Genomic DNA, 20,392 nt, shown 5'->3' with positions numbered 1-20,392 from the left:
AGAAGGGTGCTGTGAGTGTGTGCGTGTGTCTGTGTTTTTTTTCTCAGTCCAAGAGGAGAGGTTTACAAGGTACGGAGGACTGTGAAGTGCAATGTTTGCAGGAGGGGGTTCTGCTGATTCGTGCAGGGATATCCAGATGTAGAGCAGATTAAGAGGATCTGCTTTCGCCCTTACAACAGAAACCTGGGAAGAAGGAGAAGGAAGGGGGGGATATCCTGGAGTTCGGCTGGACGGGAGAGAGAGAGAGAGAGAGCGTGAAAGAGAGAGAGAGAGAGGCGCTGGTTTGGAGATCTTTTGGCAGCTCAGTGTTGCCCGTGTTGGTTTGTCTGCTGGCGAGAGAATGATGCTGTCCATGGTGCTGCTGGCGGTGGCGGCTCTGGCGCTGTCCATGGTGCCGGCGCTGGCACAGAATGACACCGAGCCCATCGTCCTGGAAGGCAAGTGCCTGGTGGTGTGCGACTCCAATCCGACTGGCGACTCCAAGGGATCATCATCCTCCTCCCCGCTTGGGATCTCTGTCCGCGCCGCTAACTCCAAGGTGGCGTTCTCCACCGTGAGAAGCACCAACCACGAACCGTCCGAGATGAGCAATAAAACTCGGATTATTTACTTTGACCAGGTAACCCGGCAGGATTAGAAATAAGAACACACGGCAGGAGATTTCACTCCAGAAACATAAAGGACTGGCTGACAGATGTGATCCAATGTTAACCGTTATATCAGTGAAAGAGGTGCCCTTAAGAGTACAGATGTTTTAAATGCAGAACTGCACTGTAAGAGGGGTTAAATATTCACTCCATAAATGGATTTATTTACATATATCTCTGTCTGTTATCAGGCACGGTAGTATATTTTCTTTTTAAAAAAAGCTGGATTGAGAGCGGGATACACTGGCGATTGGTGCAACAAGTGTTAATAGGCAAAGAGTGGGTCTTGGTTAGACGGAACTGCCTGGTTATTACTGATACTAAACATACTGGAAGGAAGCGATAAAGGTTTTGATGAGGTGGAGCTGGATTAAATGTGAGGAAAGATTTTAAATGAGAAAAATCTGGAAAAGATACAGTCAGAATATGCAATTACACAATCATTACCAATAAATAGGGATGGATTCATGGCCGCTGGTACTATATAAATAGAAAACAATTCATTCGAATCAAACGTTATCTGCACTGTAATATTCATAGACTCCAGTAAGTGGGAGATATTACAGTCATGAACTCAGTTTGATAATATTAGCGCAGCCTCTTTTTTTAGTAAATGTATATGAGGGGTTTTACATTTTGGTAAGATAAATAAAGTGAGTGGAGAGAAGTGGTCTTATGATTCTGGTTGCGGGTAATAGGATATTACTTCGGAAGCGTTAGCTAGATGTGCATTTTTTTAAGTCACGAAAGGAACCACAGACGTGTTAATAACTTCGCTCATTTCCTAGCTAACACAAATGTAAGCATGGGTGCAATGTGCATGCTATCGGTTCAGCACCGAGAAAATACATCTCAGGGTGATCAGCACCCTGAACAAGATTAGCTTATATAATTATTTTCTCCACAAAGTGGTTAATTATTTCAATTTTCCTCAACTTTCCCTTGTTTTATTCACGGGCAGTGGTCTGCAGGCATCATTATTAGGAAGGGGCTGGTGGCTGCAAACTGTGACTTTATTAATAATCACTTGGCATGTAGGCAGGAGGAATATCGATTCACCGGGAATGTATAGACCTTTTCAGACAACTTAATGCTGAATTGATACAGATATCATTTTGTATCAATATTAATAGCGCACAGAGTCATGATGCTGTGGAGATACGTTTTTTTCCCCCTTTGGACAGTTTTAAGTAGCACCAGCTGGGAGAATATATATAATTGCAATATATTCTATTGAAATAATATATTAAAATTAACCCGTGATTTCCTGGCGGCTTTGAACTGAATGATTCCCACCCTCCCTCACACCCCTCAGCTGACAGCATGGACTGATCGAATTCTCTCTTTCTCTCTTTTGCAGATCTTAGTAAATGTGGGTAACTGTTTCACGCTGGAGTCAGTCTTTGTAGCCCCAAGGAAAGGCATTTACAGTTTCAACTTTCATGTTATCAAAGTGTACCAGAGCCAAACTATTCAGGTCTGTATTTTCATTAATGTTTGTGCCTACTGAAATTCCCATCACCACAATGTGACCATTTAGCCCCGTCGGTGGCTATCCAAATGCAGACAAGTCGTGTATGACTAATACTGCCAAGTCGCGGAGGACTGACACAAGTGTGAACTTCCCACATTCTCAATGCATCTTCTGACGCAAGTCTGACACAGGAGCCATGGGATCACTGAACGCTGTGTTGACGTTGTAGTTGTACTGTCCTTTTCTAGGATGACTGAGGTCTCATTAGAAGTGTCATATATTATTATTTTAAATGTAAAGTTGTTATTTTTTAGTCGACCTGAATCGGGTCGAAATCGCAAATAAGGTTTAGAGCCCGAACCGTACCTTGAATTTCCTCTGAGGACTAACTCTGCCACTGGAACTTAATTGATAACCTACAGACTGAGTAAATATAAACTTTAAAATGAAGCGATTCACTGCACTAAGTGCTTAGAATTAGATTTACAATTACAACGTGGGAGAGGAAAGCCACTCTGGTTATAGAAAATTTATGAGGAATCTTTCAGTAGGTTTCAGTTGCTCTGATGTAATGGTTTCTATCTTGTAGCACGAGCCAAGTCTACCAGTCAGTTCACTGAGTAATACTGACTTTAAGGAGGAACTTTATGCATTTGTGTTGTTGGAATTCCATCATTGTGTGAAATCTAAATCTGCGAATCCTTCCGTTGATGCTTGCAAAATACATCTTGAACCCATCTATTTAAAATGTGTTTATTCATGGTTGATTTCTCTGATAAGACTTAATGTGCATATCAATGCAGCACAGAGCATGTACTCCATTGTCAGTGTCAACTATTCAGGTGCAATGGGGTGAGCTTCAGATCCACACGTCATCTGTAGTAGTCCAGAAGTATTCTTTAACAGCAGCTGTACAACGTACTACATCAGCAATTAGCTCTCCATTGTTAAGACAATTCCTAATATATTACAAACAGTTCAGGTAGTGTCTGTAAGACAACTTGGAATTGTGTTTAAATCGCCTGACTGTGTTTCCTGGAGCATTTACTGTCATTAGAGAGAGCAGTTCTTTGATCTGGGATAGACTTAAAGTTGAAAGGCAGAGTGAAATCATACTGCTAACCCAAATCCCTCCTCTGTTTATTTCTACTTGAGCCTTTTCCTATCATGTTATTAGTTTCTCTCTGTGCATGAACAACATTGTGGAGATTCAGTGTGGAGGATATTTTGCCTTTTTTAAAAGGCATGGTTAATAATATATTGGGCTTCTGGTGGCCTTTTACACAGATTATAAGGTTGTTTTCACACCAACCTTTGGTCATACATTGCCTTTAACATAGAAAAAAAATCCTCAGCTTCATCAGAACATTACTGCTCCAAATAAGGAGATACTAGGAGGCATCAATCAGATGGGTTTAAAGGATGGCCTTAAAGAAAAAAAGGAGAGTAATGAGGTGGAAAATAGTGAGGGTACTCCAAAGCATACTGTCAAGATGGCTGAAGTCATGTCTGCAAATAATGAAGTAAAGGAAGTAGGAGGTGTACCAGAGACTGAAGTCAGTGGACTGAATAGTTTATTTATTTATTAGTCACAAGTAAGGTTTACATTAATATTGCAATGAAGTTACTATGAAATTCCCCTTGTCACCACATTCCAGCGCCTGTTCGGGTCAATGTACCTAATCAGCAGGCCTTTTAGACTGTGGGAGGAAACCGGAGCACCTGGAGGAAGCCACGCAGAAACAGAGACAATGTGCAAATTCTGCACAGATAGTGACCCAAGCCGGGAATCAAACCTGGGTCCCTGACACCGCGAGGCAGCAGTGCTAACCATTGTGCCACCCTGCACTATGCCAAAATAATTGGTATGGAATTGCAGGGTGACAAGGTTGTAGAAGAGGAAGCTATGATCCCAGCTGATGTTGCTACTGGACAAGTCAGGTCCCAGGATGGAACCTTGCTTGATAGACCTCAATATGAAAGGCAGCTACTGAACAGTGTGATAGGAGTCTACTAATGAACATTTAACATTTAAGACATTTAAGAAAAGGTGAATTATATTACACTACTCCTTCACCTCAATTGTACCATTACAGACATATATATTGTAATATATAATTGTAGCCATAACACAAATGACAACATCTATCACTGTAACTCTACAGTCTATGTAAACTAATATGCAAAATGCAGTCAGACACTCCACACTCCAAAAAATTTTTCTATGATTCTTCATCAATCCCCTTGATGCTTGTCACATCGTGAGCAAATGGTCTCACCAATACCACATCTTCTTCACAAGGGCTTCCAATTTCCATGTTGGAAGAACACACCTTGGAATTCTCTCCCAAACCATGCTTTCACTTGGGTGTCTCCAACAAGGATCCACCTCCAGACTTTCAACCTCACCTTCCAAAGTTCCTTTCCTCTGGATCTCTACACACATTCAAGCAGCATCTTTCATTCATTCTCCTGGATATTCAACCATGCCAAGCACAAAGGACTGTAGTAAGGAGTCTCTGATCTCCTGGCTTCTCACAAGCTCACTTTATTCCAAGCCTGCTCCCTGCAACTCTGCCTCTTTAATGCAGAGTCTTCTCTTCTGCTCCTTACTTTCAATTCCACTAAGTAGGACTTGTTTTGGTTCCTGTTCTTGTTCCTTGATTTGATTGTCTTCTTGGAGCCTCTTTCTGTTACATTCCCTAGTTTGGGACTTCCTTCTTCATTTTGAGACCTTCTGTCTGTCGCTCCCCTGTATCCAGCTTCTTCTGGCACTTTCCTCTGAATGGAATTCCCTTTTGCTCAACTTTTTGCTCTGTTTCACTATCTTCTACTTCTGTGCAGGCTGGAAGGCAATTTTTAGCAAAAAGATAATAAAAGAAATGCATTGTACAAGTGCACAGGGAAGTTTTACTTTTCTGAAGACATGCACAGGGGGGGCACGTTCATGTGTGGCACCTTCAAGACTAGCACATGCATAGTGACTGCTGAGGCCCATCTTTCAAAGGTATGTTTTTTCCTTCTTTAGAGTTCATCATAGAAAAGTGAGGCCATTACAGGACTTGAATAACGTTTACAACTTCTTTACAACTCCATTTTGTTTTCCCAACCTTCTTGTTCAATGCGTCCATTTGGAATTAACCTCAACAGCCTCTACTCAAATCCATTCACCCACCCACCACTAGCCATTGGACTCTGCTAACAGATTAATCTTTGGTGTCCTTATCTGTATTATCTTCAACAACGTTCCTTCACTTGTGAATAAAGCTCATGCTGTCCATGAGCATATTGTAAGTGATTATATTGACAACCAGCGTAGCTTAAACTGCTAACATGGAGTTGACAACATCAGATTTTACACCCTATGCAGCTTGACTCAAGTTTATTTATTAATTAAGGTTGCATTAGCACTGCAGTGAAGCTATTGTGAAAATTCCCTAGTCCCCACAGTCTGGCACACTTTGGGAACATTGTGGGAGAATTTAGCATGTCCAATGCATCTAACCAGCATGTCTTTCAAACTGTGGGAGGAAACTGGAGCACTTGGAGGAAACCCACCCAGACGTGGGGAGAATGTGCAGACTCCACATGGACAGTCATCCAAGCCAGCAATTGAACCTGGATCGCTGGTGCTGTGAGATAGCAGTGCTAACCACTGTGCCACTGTGTCACACTTCTGATTGACTTCAATAAAACAAAGAGATGTAAAATGGGTGGGGAATCCAACCTTGCCAGTTTCTCTCCAAGAGGTAGGAGGTGAGAGTTTTACAACTTCATTCAGATGTTTTGTTGTCCTGCTACTATGGGCAGTATATTTTTGCAACTCCAGATCTTAGCTAATCTGCTTTAGAGTTATATTTCAACATTGATGTTACAGGAATCATTATTGATCGCAGCGTAGGACATTTTACTTCCATTATGTCATCATTACCATCACTACCACTATTAATTTCCTCATCTTTTAGGCCCTTATTAACAAAGGAGATGGCAATATTTGCCCCTTTGATATCTGTAGTTATCCTGATTTATTTTCATTTGTATTCACTTTCTTAGAGTAGTATTTTCTGAAGATGTCAGTTCTTGTACAATCCTGATATGGAAACAGTAATATTGATTTTAAAATTTTATATACTACAGCACAAACCATGCTGGTGAAGGACAATGGGATAATGTTTTCATTTTTAAGATTGTGTAATTGTTGATTTCTTTCCAGTCACTTTTTTTCCCATTGCTTCACCAATGTTGATTTGCAGCAAATCAGTTTTCTTATTTTTATTCATTCCTCTTTTAGTTTGGGATATTCTTCTATCTCATTAATTGGTCAAGCTGATTCTTGCTATTTTTCTTACTTTGCTATAACTTTTTCTCTTGTAATTAATTTATATTCCTATCCACAGTGGGCACAGTGGCTTTAGCACTGTTGCCTCACAGCGGCAGGGCATGGGTTTGAATCCAGCCTGGGTGGCTGTGTGGAGTTTGTATGTTCTCGGTGGGTGCTCTGGTTTTCTCCCACATCCAAAGACATGCAAGTTGGGAGGATTGGCTATGCTAAATTGCCCCTTGGTTCGTCTGTGTGTGAATGTGGCATCTGCTTGACATGGTGTGTCTCTCAAGCCATAGCCCCTTGTGACAGACTAGTGATCTGTCCCAGGAATAATGAGCTGCAGAGATAGATGAAAGTTATGCACTGTCTGGTGCAGAAAGGTTGAGAGAAAGATTCATCATCCTGTCACTTGACACCATCACCAATTCCTGAGCTCATCCCTGCTCCTGGCATATAGTCCAACACTTCCTCTGGTAACAGTATTTCATTCTCTATTTTTCAGCAACTTCAGTCCTTTCCTCTTTTATTCTGACTTTCCTTTACTGTTATTCCTATCAGTTGTGATATTAGTTGCCCTACTGGCTGCACCACTCCAAGAGTCACACAATGCCAACTTTCAATGACTTCTGATTTCTGGGGCCACAGTAGTAGGATTTCCTTTTCATTATTGAACAATCATGAAATATCTTGTATTTTTCATGAGTATTCTGTGGTCTGGGGCACGGTTATGTCCAACAATTTCATGATTTTTTTATAATACTTTTAACATAGCGTGCTTGCCAAAACACTATGGATAAAATATTTTGACCCCAAGCCACTGAAAGAGGTATCAGGACTTACGACCAAAAGCTTTGTTGAAGGTTTTGAGGATAAAGGAAGAAAGAAAGGTGAAAATAAGAAAGATATGGAGAGCAAATTCTAAAGCTGAGGGATAGGGCATGCCCATCAATGGTGGAGGGATTAAAATTGGGAATGCTGAAGAGGCCATATTTTACAAGTGCAGAGGTTTAGAAGGTCTGCGTGAGTTTACAAAGATAGGAAAGATGTAGGGCAAGGAGGGTTCACAAGCATGAGTATTTCAACACTATTGAATCGGGAACCACTGGAGATCAGGAAGCCCAGCGGTGGTGGTTAAATGGGACTCCGTAGGAGTAAAGATAGGTCAGAAAAATTTTGGATGAGTACAGTTTTACATAGTGGTGTTCAGGAATCTGATGGTGGTCATCAATTTCCGATGGTCACAGTGGTGGCTCAAGGGGTGAGGCAAACATGCTGTTCATGGTATTGCTTGTGGAGATGTAGTGGTGGAGAACATACTATTCACAGTGTTGCTTATGGAGGTGTAGTGGTGAGGAACAGAGAGTTCACAGTGCTGGTCATGAAAGTATAGTGGTGGGGAATATGCAGTTGACAGTGTTTCTTGTGGAGGTATTGGGTGCTTCTTTGTATAGCTGGAATGCAGCTAAGGGCTATTGCAAGGATGGAGCACAAATGGAGCAAGGGATGACATTCCAAATCATACTCTCGGATGGAATAATTTCTTGTTTTGAATGGTAAAAGAAAGAATATATGAATGCCAGTTGGAACATAATTCTGAAAAGATTCATCATATAATCTTCTGATATGAACCATTCCAGCCCACACTCTCCTGTTTTTAGTTACCTAACATATGAATCCCTGCAATAGTTGGTTTACGTTCCTGCTCCTCCGGGTCCGCAGTCTGATGTGAAGGCACTTACCTCATAGGTTCAACCTTTCTCATCTCCTTTCACCTGTTCAGTTTCCCAAGGTCTAGGAAACTTAGCTAATAGAATAACTATTAAAAAGAAGGCATCATGCCTGAAAATAACCAAACTGCTTCTTGTGAGCTGATTCCTCACCCCTTGTTCCATCTCCTCTAAAAAAACAAAAAAATGAGCAATCCCAAGATGGCCTAGATCCCTGGTTCTAATATATGTTTAAAATTCTAACCTCTGATCTGATACAAAGGCACAGGTCAAGGTTATATGAGTGGCTTCAGTCTTCCCAATATGTAGCTCACGTTAACAGGTAACCTCGAGCCTATTGAAATTAAAATGGATGAGATGATTAGTGGGCTGTTGATCTGATAGTGCTCTGTTTCACACAATTGGCTAATGAAAAAAATTACCATCAAACCATACCCCACCACACCCCCCCCCCAACCCCAATCATCCCACCGCCTTGTGTGGTGATTCCTTACCCTACAGCAGTGATCACACTTTCAGAACAGTTCCTTGGCTCTGTGGAAAGTTGGGATAATGTGAGCCATGAGCAGTATAAAATGACTTCTTTTTTATTTATTTCAATTTATTATTAGATCAATAAATATTGATTCATATAAATGTTAAATTTATTTGGTGTAGATGATTACATGGATAAATATTTATGAAATGAACATTGAAGATCTCAAGAAAATAAAGGTTTTGAAAAGTTAGAGAAGTGTATTCCAAAAGAAAAATCAATTACTGGGATAAAAGGATAGCTAAGAATGTTTTATTGATATGGAGAGAGGCCAGGAATCCACCAGAGTTTGCTCAGGAGGTCCAGATGCTTCAAGCTGGAGTGAGAGTTCGCATGTAGCAGGAGAAGTCTGCAGGCCCAAGCTCAGAAAAAAAGTAAGCTGCAAAAAGTTAGTAAAATATTGATTGCGGAGGAGAAAATCAATTAGGTTTAGCAGAGGCCAGGAGAGACCTTTACTATTTTTGTGTGCGGAGACAAGTCAAACAACTGGACTGGGGCTGAGGCTGGGGCCAGTGTAAGGATACAACATGAATGCAAAATTTCCAGGCTGATGAACAAAAATAATTTTGTTGCAAAGAAATACTCCCATCATACAGATGACATGCTTTCAAATATTGAATGGTAAAGGAGAGGCAGTGACGTCATGAAATTATGACTGGACTAGTGACCCAGGGTACTACTCTGGTGACCTGGGTTCAAATCCCACTGTAGCAAATTTGAATTCAATGAATCTGGAATTACTATTCTAATGATGACCTTGAAATGCTTGTTGTAAAAACCCATCTCATTCATTAATGTCCTTTAGGAAATCTGCTGTCCTTACCAGGTCAAGCCTACATATGTGACCTATGGCAATGTAGCCGACCCTTACCCTCTGGAAAGGTTCAGCAAGCAGCTCAATTCAAGGACAATTAGGGACAGGCAACACATGCTGGCAGTGATTTCAACAACGCATGAAAGGAAAAACTCAACTGGTGTATAAGAATCGGGTTGGGGGTGCCTATTCAGCACATAACCTCCTGCTACCAACCATTCCAAACTCCACATTCCTGTCCCACGCATCAACCTGCCTGGTAGTTGTTAACAATGGCAATGATGATTCTTAGTTCCCGAGAAAGTACTTTATCCATTATAGTCAGAGCACCATTTTTACTATTATGCATCCTGGGTGCATTCCAACCCTCCTATTAGCTCTGAATGTAGTTGGGATAATGTATTTCTCTCGAATGCTTGTAGCAATGTCCAGCAAAACAATCTTTAATTCTGGGAGACTTCATTAAAGCCTGAAATCCTACTATTAGGTCAGTAATGCAAAATGTGGATGTTGTCCTTTAAGACTACAAAATATAATTGTATGAAGCAGATAACATCTTAGGTCAAGCAGAGTTTACTTACTTGTTGTTTAGCAAGTGGAACTTTGCAGATTGAAATATCTTTATAGTTTCATGCTGCCGATCAGGCACACCTGAAATCCTCCGAATGCCATGTCTTTGTCATACAGTGTGTATTCTTTGACGCCACCTACACATGATAAACAATCTCATTTTGGGTTGCTCTCCTTCCAGAGGTAGCTTGAGAAGAAAAGCTCTGATCCCAACGTGAGTTACAAGAATAGGGCAATTTTAATATACTTAGTGGCAGTAAAGATATCTCAATAAACCACCCAAATGGGGGAGAGGGATCTAGAATATTACTGCACCATCATACCAATGCAATGGGGGAAGAATACATGGCTCATTGGAGAAGAGTGTATGAAAATCTTCAAGTCCCCTGAAGATGTGTTCATCAATAATCAGTGGCTCTTAGTTGAATGCCTTGAGCTTTGCAAAGTCAGTGATCTGGCAGATCTCACAATAAAGTTTGGCTCAACAGACTTCTGAGCATGTGTAATGTACACAATATTCAGATCCATCCGTGGTTTTTAAACTAGCCAAATGATAGACTGCTTCTCTCTTACTCTTTAACAACCCACGAGATCCACGGGAAATTGGTGATTGATCTCCCTGTGGGGGTCATTGAGTATGAATTCCCATGGAACCAGGAAGTGCCTAGCTGGAACTCATTATCTTAGTATTTTATAAGGCAGGCCCAGGACTGAGCCTGCTGAACTATTGTCCCAGGCAGGGACTAGTGTGTGTACACAATGGTAATGGTTTTCCTTTGTATTCTGTAATAATATGTCCCTTTCCAGTCAGGCTTCCACAGCCATTACAATTTTGTTACATTTAAAGTTATCTGAAAGAAAAGTTTAAGGGAAAATTTGAGAAATATAATTGAAGGAAGGTTATTTGAGCATTTTCTTATTAGAGCAAAGGCTGCTGACAAAGCAAAATTGTGCCTTAAGTTGCTGTTTCCTTTACTAATACATTACAAAGCATGAAAAAACATTTTGAAGTGGAAGAAAAAAAGGCATGTTAAGTAGTCTTTATAAAAAAAATGTTGAATTTTGAAAGCAAACAGAGGGCTAGAAATGATTCCTCACCATTTATGAGGTGTGGGGTCATGATTCTTGACTTGAACATGTCTGCTGCTGTTGGGTTAAGCAACAGGCAAATTTGGTGCTATTTCCTAATTTGCAGAATGCTGGGGTCAGTGTGATCTGTGCTGCTTCCTGCCTGAGCAATCAGCGATGTAAGCTCACAATATATGGCATAGCCAGCATTCTCTTCTTAGAGGCATTCTGTCCCTCATAAAATGAGGCTGCACTATATCATAGGAGATTACTGCTGAATACAATTGCTGAATACTGAGATAGTGATCCAGGGCCGTGGATGTGGTGCTGGAAGCTATTTGATTTAATTTAATTTGATTTGATTTATTATTGTCATGTATTGGTGTACAGTGAAAAGTATTGTTTATTGCATGTTTTTCAATCAAAGCATACCATTTATAGAGGTATGGGAGAAAGAAAGGAGAGGGTGCTGAATATAATGTTCCAGTCATTATTAAGGTGTAGAGAAAGATCAACTTAATGCGAAGTAGGTCCATTCAAAAGTCTGGTGGCAGCAGGGAAGAAACTATTCTTGAGTTAGTCAGTATGCCATTGCAGATTTTTGTATTTATTTCCAGACAAAAGAAGGTGGAAGAGAGTATGACATAGGATCCTTGATTATGCTGGCTGCTTTTCCGAGACAGTGGGAAATGCAGGTGGAGTCAATGGAAGGGAGGCTTTTTTGTGCGACAGATTGGACTATGTTCACAACCCTTTGTAGTTTCTTGCGGCCATGGTCAAAGTAAGAGCCATAACTAGCAGTGATACATCCAGAAAGGATGCTTTTTATGGTACATCTGTAAAAAATGGTGATAATCGCAGCAGACATGCCAAATTTCCTTAGCCTTGTGGGTGGTTGAGATTGACAGACTGAGAGATGCCATTGTCTCACTGTATGTCATGAGGCCCTCATGGACCACTTGCCAAAGGGATTTGGAGCAACTGCCAGAAAAGTCAATTCCTGGCATCTGACCCTGGGCGCTTAACGATAGCACCACAAGAGGTCGATGACCTCATGCAGATTGTCTCGGTCAAGAATGCATCTGCAGATGATGTCCTCTACTGCTCACACCAATAACCTCTGAGCCTTCCCAATGCACCGTACCCCTCAATTCACCCATTAGCACTCTGTGGTACTCAAGACTCACGCTTAACATCCAGGCACTCACCTTTGTACATCCTAATATTTTTAGACTCACACCCAACTCACAAATGGTGCAACATAATCATTAATATTCTCTTCCTTCTATAAGACCATAAAACAGGAGCAGAATTAGGCCACTTGGCTCATCAAATCTGCTCTACCATTCAATCATGGTTGATTTTTTTCTCATCCCCATTCTCCTGCCTTTTCCCCATTACCCCTGATCCCTTTATCAATCAAGCACCTATCTATCTCTGTCTTAAAGACACTCAATGACCTGGCCTCCATAGCCTTTTGCAGCAAAGTGTTTCACAGATTCACCACTCTGGCTGAAGAAATTCCTCCTCATCTCTGTTTTAAAGAATTGTCCCTTCAACCTGAGGTTGTGCCCTCTGTTCCTAGTTTTCCTACTAGTGGAAACATCCTCTCCGTGTCCACTTCATAGCAGAACAAGGAGCAATGGAGTACAAGGATACATCTGCTGAGTTCTATAGAAGTGATGGTTCAGGTAGTGTGGCCATGATCGTCTTGTATTCCACCCCAAATTTTGTTTGTCACCACAATATAGTGCTGCGCTTTCAGGAACTAATTACAAGATACCATGTTTGATGGTTAAAGGTTACAAGCCATTTCTATCAGACCTGGGCTGCACCTACTGGCTGTCAGATCGTGCTGTCTCTCTCCTTTCATTGCTGGCAAACATTAGAGGTGTCGGATTTTGAATGGATTGAACAGGAAAGATTTAAAAATCACAGTCTCGGAGGCCTTAGAATTGTGACAGCTCCAGAGCAGATTTCAAATTTCAAAGGTTCGGCAGTGGGGGGAAAATGAGAAAACCTTTTCTCCCAACTAATAGTCCCGTAATCTCCTTAACAAAGCTGTTAGAGTGCCTGTGCTTTTGCAATTGCGATTCTGAATCTTCACTTTGGTGAACCAGAACAATCTGGTGCACATTATTACATAGTTGTCAGGTTCGCTGTGCAACTATCAGCATCTCTCTTTGCAATTATTTAAACTAACCTTTGCTAAACCTCCTTGCACCAATTCCAGCACTCTGCCAGCAACTACATCTGATAGAGTCTCTGCTCTATGTTGGTAAGGCAATGACATCCCCTCAGCATGACTGCTACCTGCATTTGCAAGTGGCATCAGACAGGCAGTCCCTGCTTCCAGAACACAAATCTGGATGGAATGTAAGTTGTGAGGAGAAAGTAAGGATGTTTCAAGGGCATTTGGACACGCTAAATCAATGGGAGAAAACATGGCCAAATATTATGTGAATAGGTGTGAAATGATTCACTTTGGTAGAAAAATCTCAAAAAGATAGTTTCTTGAATGGTGAGAGGGTGGGGAGTATTGATGTCCAAAAGGGCATGGGTATTCTTGTTTAAGTGTTCTTGTTTGTGAGTCCCTTAAAACCACTATGTAGGTGCAGCAAGGAATTAGGAAGACAAATGGTCTGTTGGCCTTTATTGCAAGGGGATTGAGTATAGGAAGAAAAATGTATTTCTGCAATTGTATTGTGTCTTGGTGAGACCGCTCCTCAAGTATTGCCGCTTGGGTCTCCTTCCTTAAGGAGGGATATACCTGCTATAGAGGCAGTGTGATGGAGGTTCACCAGACCACTACCTAGGATAGCAAGATTGTTTTATGAGGAGAGATTGAAAAGACTGAGTCTGTATTCTCTGGAGTTTTAAGGAATGCGAGGTGAGCTCGTTGAAAGTTATAAAATTCTAACAGGGTATGACAGGGCAGATGTAGATAGGATGTTTCCCCTGGCTGGTAACCCTGGAATCGGGGATAAAGTCTCAATAAAGGGCAGGCTATTTAAGGCTGAGATGAAAAGGAATTCCTTCACTCGAAGGCTGGTGAATCTTTAGAATTTCCCACCACAGAGGACTGTGGACACTCAATCATTGAGTGTATTCAAAACAGAAGTATATACATTTCTGGATACTAATCACATCAAAGTATGTAGATATAGTGAGGAAGAGAGCTTAGAGGTAGATGATTAGCCATGATCTGTTTGAATGGCGGGCAGACTTGTGGGCCATGTGGTCTATTCCTATTTCTATTTTCCTATCAAAATTGAATTAAATTTCTTGATGTGCTCTATTCATTAGCCCTGATGTTATTCCCTGCAGTGTATGATATAAACACCATTACTGTTATATTCCACAAGATCCTTTGATACACTGTGAGCAATACCATGCAAGATCCATTAGTAGTTATAAAAGAGTGAGTTTATTCTGTTGGCTGATTCCATCATCAGGTAAACTAATAAAGTTTGGTTCTTGGAAAATAATGAGCCTACAGACCCTATCTACTTAAAAAAAAAAGGAAGATCAGAGGCTCAGTCCAATAATTTCCCAATTAATCTCAGCTTCTCAGTGTTTTGGGAATCAGTTCTTGCACATTTTTTTTAGTACAAATGTAACTACATGATTTTCCTCTAGTTTTACAGTCATGGTTCCAGTTATTGTAGAAAGCCTATATCACCAACAATGCGGCAAGTTTGCAGCATGAAATTATCTGAAAGCAACATCACAAGACCAGAAGATTTTGAATTTACTGCTGTCTTTGACTGTTCCACATTTGTGTACAGATTCTGCCTTACAAGTTGTAATATCCTGATAAAACCATTTTAATCAGCCTTGATTATAATTGCATACAATTAAATGGTTCTGTCCAATCATACTAAATATCCCATTGAGGAATCTCAAAGTAAAAATTATTAAAACAATTTTGAAATCATTTTTCACTGTAGCCATTCGCTCCAGTTCAGAACAACTGCCTTGTTTAAATAATCTCCCTCTGCATAGTTCTTTAGGCAGTCCAACTTAATGCAGCATAAGCATAATCATCACATCTCAACATGATGCATTTCTTCCATGGTATGTGAATGGTTCTACATGCTATTCTGAGTACTAACAATGAAAAGAGCACATTTTGTGTTGATTTGAGATACACTATCCAGAGATTTATTTTACTTAGCATTTTTTGGAAAGTATGGATGGCATGGTGGCACAGTGGTTAGCACTGCTGCCTCACCACACCAGGGATCTGGGTTCAATTCCGGCTTGGGTCACTGTTTGTGCAGCGTCTGCACGTTCTCTCTGCATTTGCCTGGGTTTCCTCCAGGTGTTCCGGTTTCCTCCCATAGTCCAAAAGACATGCTGGTTAGGTGCATTGGCTATGCTAAATTCTCCCGCAGTGGACTTGAACAGGCAGGGGAATGTGGCGACTAGGGGATCTTCACAGTAACTTCATTGCTGTGTTAATGTAAGCCTACTTGTGATATGAATAAATAAACTTTAAAAGTAAGTGACGGCAGGTGCTCACCAAAAATATTTAATAGTTTAGCATAGGCAACCCATTATTTCCTGGAGGAGATATTCTGTATACAATATTCTCCAAAAAATTTGTTCCATTTTAACTATGCTTCTAATTTCAGCCCAATTTGAATGTTCCTATTTTAATTCCTTCAATGCATTTTAAATACATTGTGTAAACACTTTATTGTTTGATTCAGGTGGACCAGCCCCCTTTACTGATGACACATAAAGCAGTTGCCCCAATGCCACAGCTTCTCCTGCGTTTGAGTACAAAATGATTAGAGACTCCCACATACAACTTTACCCTCTGAAATTCCTACTCCTGGCGAGCAGTTAGCCTGCACATTGCAACTCCCCCAGTGAGTAGGTAGGAGTTGAAGCTCTGTCAATCTCTCATTGCATGGGCATAACTTTCTTAAGTCTCTAGTGTATGGCATAATTAGCAGTACTGCCAGAATTAGCTTCCTTCCATTATTTGATTTGAAAAGGATAAGCTAGGATCAACACCAGGGCCTCTGTGGATCTGTCTTCTCATATTCTTTTAGAAGAGACTAGAAATGTTTCCCCATAGACTTTTACGCTCGCATTCTCATTACATATAGAATAATGTTCTGCTTTGTGGATCACAGGTGCCCATTCAAAGTATTTTTTTAGGATTAAAGTCGATTCTGTTCATTGTTTTAAAATGAATTAGCTTTGGTCCACTATTTAATACAGTTCCTGTTGTAGTTGTACAAACTTTCATTCAACTGCTTTTAATTTATTTGAATTGTTAAACCCATTCCTATCTGCTCTCCAGCACTCGGGAATTTAATTCATCTGTAAGCAATTCTATGGCTGCGAAGCAATGGGGGCAATTTTAACCTCCCCCCACCCTCCCAATACAGTTGAGTTTGTGTCAGATGAAAAGTGAAAATTTAAGGACTCCCAAACCTCTGACCAACCTCAAATCTATCTACTTCAGAGTTTAACAGAGATGGGTTAGGGTGGGGAGAGTGTTTGCTGGTGGAGACAGGTGACCAACCCATTACCTGAGGGTTGATCAGTCAGAAAAAATTTTCAGGAGGCTAAGTGACTTTATTCTAAGAACTCTTATTATTTAGTCATGGGCTCTGTTTCGCTAGTAAAAGGAGACAAAGGCTGCATCCATCAGATAATTGTACTTAAGCACTGCTTATGACTTTGAGGAACAGGAGTAATTTCTCACAGCAAGTTTATCTTGGGAAGCCTTTGTAATCCATCTGACCCATATTTGTCCACCTTCCCACCCAATGTTTTCAGCCCTTACTGTGATATATTGCCTGACCACAAACTCCATCCCTACAGCAATCTCTTCCTTGATATGACGTGACTTGATTTGATTTATTATTGTCACATGTATTAACATACAGTAAAAAGTACGCTATACAGACAAAACATACCATTCATGAGAAGGAAATGAGAGAGTGCAGAATGTCGAGTTCCAGTCATAGCTAGGGTGTAGAGAAAGTTCAACTTAATGCAAGGTAAGTCTATTCAAAAAACTGACAGCAGCAGGGAAGAAACTGTTCTGGAGTCGGTTGGTACGTGACCTCAGACTTTTGTATTTTTTTCCCAATGGAAGAAAGTGAAAAAGAGAACATCTAGAGTGCTTGGGGTCCTTAATTATGCTGGCTGCTTTGCTGAGACAGTGGGAAGTGCAGACAGAGTCAATGGATGGTAGGCTGGTTTCTGTGATGGATTGGGCTACATTCACAACCTTTTGTAGTTTTGTGCGATCTTGGGAAGAGCAGGAACCACACCAAGTTGTGATACAACAGAAAGATTACTTTCAATGGTGCATCTGTAAAAGTTGGTAAGAGTCATGGTTGACATATCAAATTTCCTTAGTCTTCTGAGAAAATAGAGGCATTGGTGGGCTTTCTTAACTATAGTGTCGGCATGGGAGGACCAGGACACGTTGTTGGTGATCCGGAACCTAAAAACCTGAAGGTCTAGACCTTACTACTTCATCCCCATTGATGTAGACAAGGGCACGTTCTCCTTTACGCTTCCTGAAGTCAATGACAATCTCCTTTGTTTTGTTGACATTGAGGGAGAGATTATCATTGCTGCACAGTTCACCAGATTCTCTATCTCATTCCTGTACTCTGTCTCATCATTGTCTGAGATCCAACCCACTACGGTGGTGTCTTCAGCAAACTCGAAAATAGAATTGGAGGGGAATTTGGCCACACAATCATAGGTGTATAAGGAACATATTAAGGGGCTGAGAGCGCAGCCTTGTTGGGCACCGATGTTGAGAATGATTGTGGAGGTGTTGTTGCCTATCCTTACTGAATGTGGTCTGTGAGTTAGGAAGTTCGGGATCCAGTCGCAGAGGGAGGTGCCAAGGCCCAGGCCATGGAGTTTGGAGATAAGTTTCCCACACCCTTCTGTAACCTGTCTCCAAACTTGATCTCAAAAGTCATCTCTTCTTCTTGCATTATTTCAATCCCCATCCTACTAATACCCACAACTGTGATCTTACCCTACTTGCTGCACTGCTACATCATGCTGCAGCCTTCCTGGCAGTGACCCAGCCTATTGCTCAACTAAGGGAATGTTGGGTGAGGGACGAGGAGAAAAATATTAAGAGGTCTCGCAGCAAAAGCATGGTTTTGAGTCATGTAACTCTGTAGTCCCAAGGGTAGCTCAAGGAGCCACAAAGGCAGAAATTCAGAAAAGATACATAAAAATTATTTTTTCTCCTTTCCCTAAGTCTTCAAATGTGTGGTTGCTCTTGTGTAGTAGCAAGCATGATCTTTATGACCTTGCATCTTTATTATCCTGTGCCTCTTCGGTGTCCGTCAGGGCATATATTAAGCTGGTCTTTCTCTTCATCCTAGCTATGACAGTAACAAAATATTCTGTACCATCTCCTTTCCTTCTCTCCTGTACTCTATAAACTGTATGTTTTGTCTGTACAGCACGCAAGAAACAATACTTTTCACTGTATCCCAATACATATGAGATTACTAAATCAAATCAAATCTGCGAAGAAAATTGATGATGTAGAGATGCTAGCGTTGGACTGGGATAAACACAGTAAGAGGTCTCACAACACCAGGTTAAAGTCCAACCTGTTTATTTGGAAGGTTCCACACACCTGATGAAGGAACGCCGTTTCCGAAAGCTTGTGGGATTACTATCAAATAAACTGGTTGGAATTTAACCTGGTGTTGTAAGAAAATTGATCCCAGTGATTTTAGCTATCAGAAGCTTAGTTGTAGGTTTAGACAAATTCTTTTTGGGACACTTGGTATTGATTTGGATCTTAACATTATTTTTCCCCTCTCTAACCTGATTTAGGTCTAAATCAATGGTCAGGATATTAGGGCTTGGAAGAGGGGGAGGGGGAGTCAGAGAATGCAGTGCCCATTGATTTTCCTCCAATGTTTGCCATTAATAAGGTAGATTGTGCCTGCCCCTTGACCAATTAAGGCCCGCAGTAGCTAATTAAGGATCAATTATAGGCCTGATCCTACAGATGTTGAACTACTTGTTTATGTTCAAACTTAAAGATGAAGATGACTGTATTAGCTGGGGTGTTTGGTAGGGTTCTGGTGGGTATGTAGGCAATTGAAAGGCTGAACTGCATCAACGATGTTTTGCTACAAATAGAACAGAGTCCCACAATTGATTTGGTTCTGAACCAGTTACTGGCTCCAGAGAAGTGATCTTACTAAAGATTCTAAGTACTAAACAAGTGTTTAAAATGGGAGAAATGCATACATTTTTTTGGGCTAGTTAAAAATCAAATCTCATCTAAATATGTCAAAAGAATGAAGTCAAACAAACCTGTTCTTGCAGCAAGGGACAGGGACAGGAGCTAGCTCACCAAAAACTGACAAATAGCAGCAAAGGGTGCCATTCCGCATGTGCAGACCTCTGTGTTCTGTAGATGGAGATGGGTTAGGGTAGCTGGACATCTTGGCCGAAATGCCTCCCCCCAAAATTGCAGAGCTCCATGGCCGATGCCCCCTGTCCAGTCCAATTGCCACTCTGCCCGATCGTTCCCTCCCCCCTACCCCCTCAACCTGCTACCCAGGGCATTGCAGCCAAAACTTCCATCAACTCCAATCACCTGTTACAGAGTGGCAATGGTTTCCTCCCTCCCCAATTGGCATTGCTGACTGGCATCAGTACACCCCGATTGCTGTTGCAGAGTGGCCATGGTCACCCCCCACCCGATCATTGCTACAGAGTGGCAGCAGCGCCCTCGTCCCCCTGCCTCCTGGCCACTGTTGCAGAATGGCAGCAGTCCCCCCATTTGCCTAGCCCCTGTCTGGCCCTACTCCTTCAGGTCAAGCTCCTTTGGCACTGAATGGTGCCCAGTGGGTAGTCCAAGATGCTAGGCTGGCAGTGCCAGCGTGCCTGGTGGACAGTGCCAGGGTACTAGGCCAACACTGACAAGGTGCCAGGCTGGCACTGCCAGGCTAGTACTGCCCAAGGAGCACTCCCCCCTCTGTCCCCACGCTCCTGGGGAGCTTCAATGACCTTCGATTCTACAGTGAGGCCAACACGTCTGATCCCAGTTGAGTGGGACAATATGTGATCCTGAGCAGAGAGAGTCTTCACCGGAGGGGGGCCACAGAACAAGTGAGCCCAGATGACTCTATCCCAAACTCAGTTGTAGTTTTAAATATTTTGAACAGAATTTAAATATTACAATCGGGCATGAGGCTGATCTTGCC

General features: G+C 41.5%; 1 protein-coding gene across 1 annotated transcript in view; it reads left to right on the top strand.

Moving 5' to 3' along the window:
* Nucleotides 1-340: 340 nt before the first annotated feature.
* The window catches only part of cbln4 (cerebellin 4 precursor), a 138,600-nt gene continuing 118,548 nt past the window's right edge, over nt 341-20,392 (top strand). Inside the window, exons 1-2 of the mRNA XM_080204449.1 lie at nt 341-619; nt 2,008-2,124. Of these exons, the coding sequence (XP_080060575.1) occupies nt 341-619; nt 2,008-2,124 (396 nt within the window). The remainder of the gene's footprint in view (nt 620-2,007; nt 2,125-20,392) is intronic.

This window comes from Carcharhinus amblyrhynchos, chromosome 16 (assembly GCF_965287045.1).
Source record: "Carcharhinus amblyrhynchos chromosome 16, sCarAmb.v2.hapA, whole genome shotgun sequence".
Classification (NCBI taxonomy): domain Eukaryota; kingdom Metazoa; phylum Chordata; class Chondrichthyes; order Carcharhiniformes; family Carcharhinidae; genus Carcharhinus; species Carcharhinus amblyrhynchos.
Note: the sequence above shows the minus strand (reverse complement) of the source record. Positions and strands in the feature narration are given on the sequence as shown.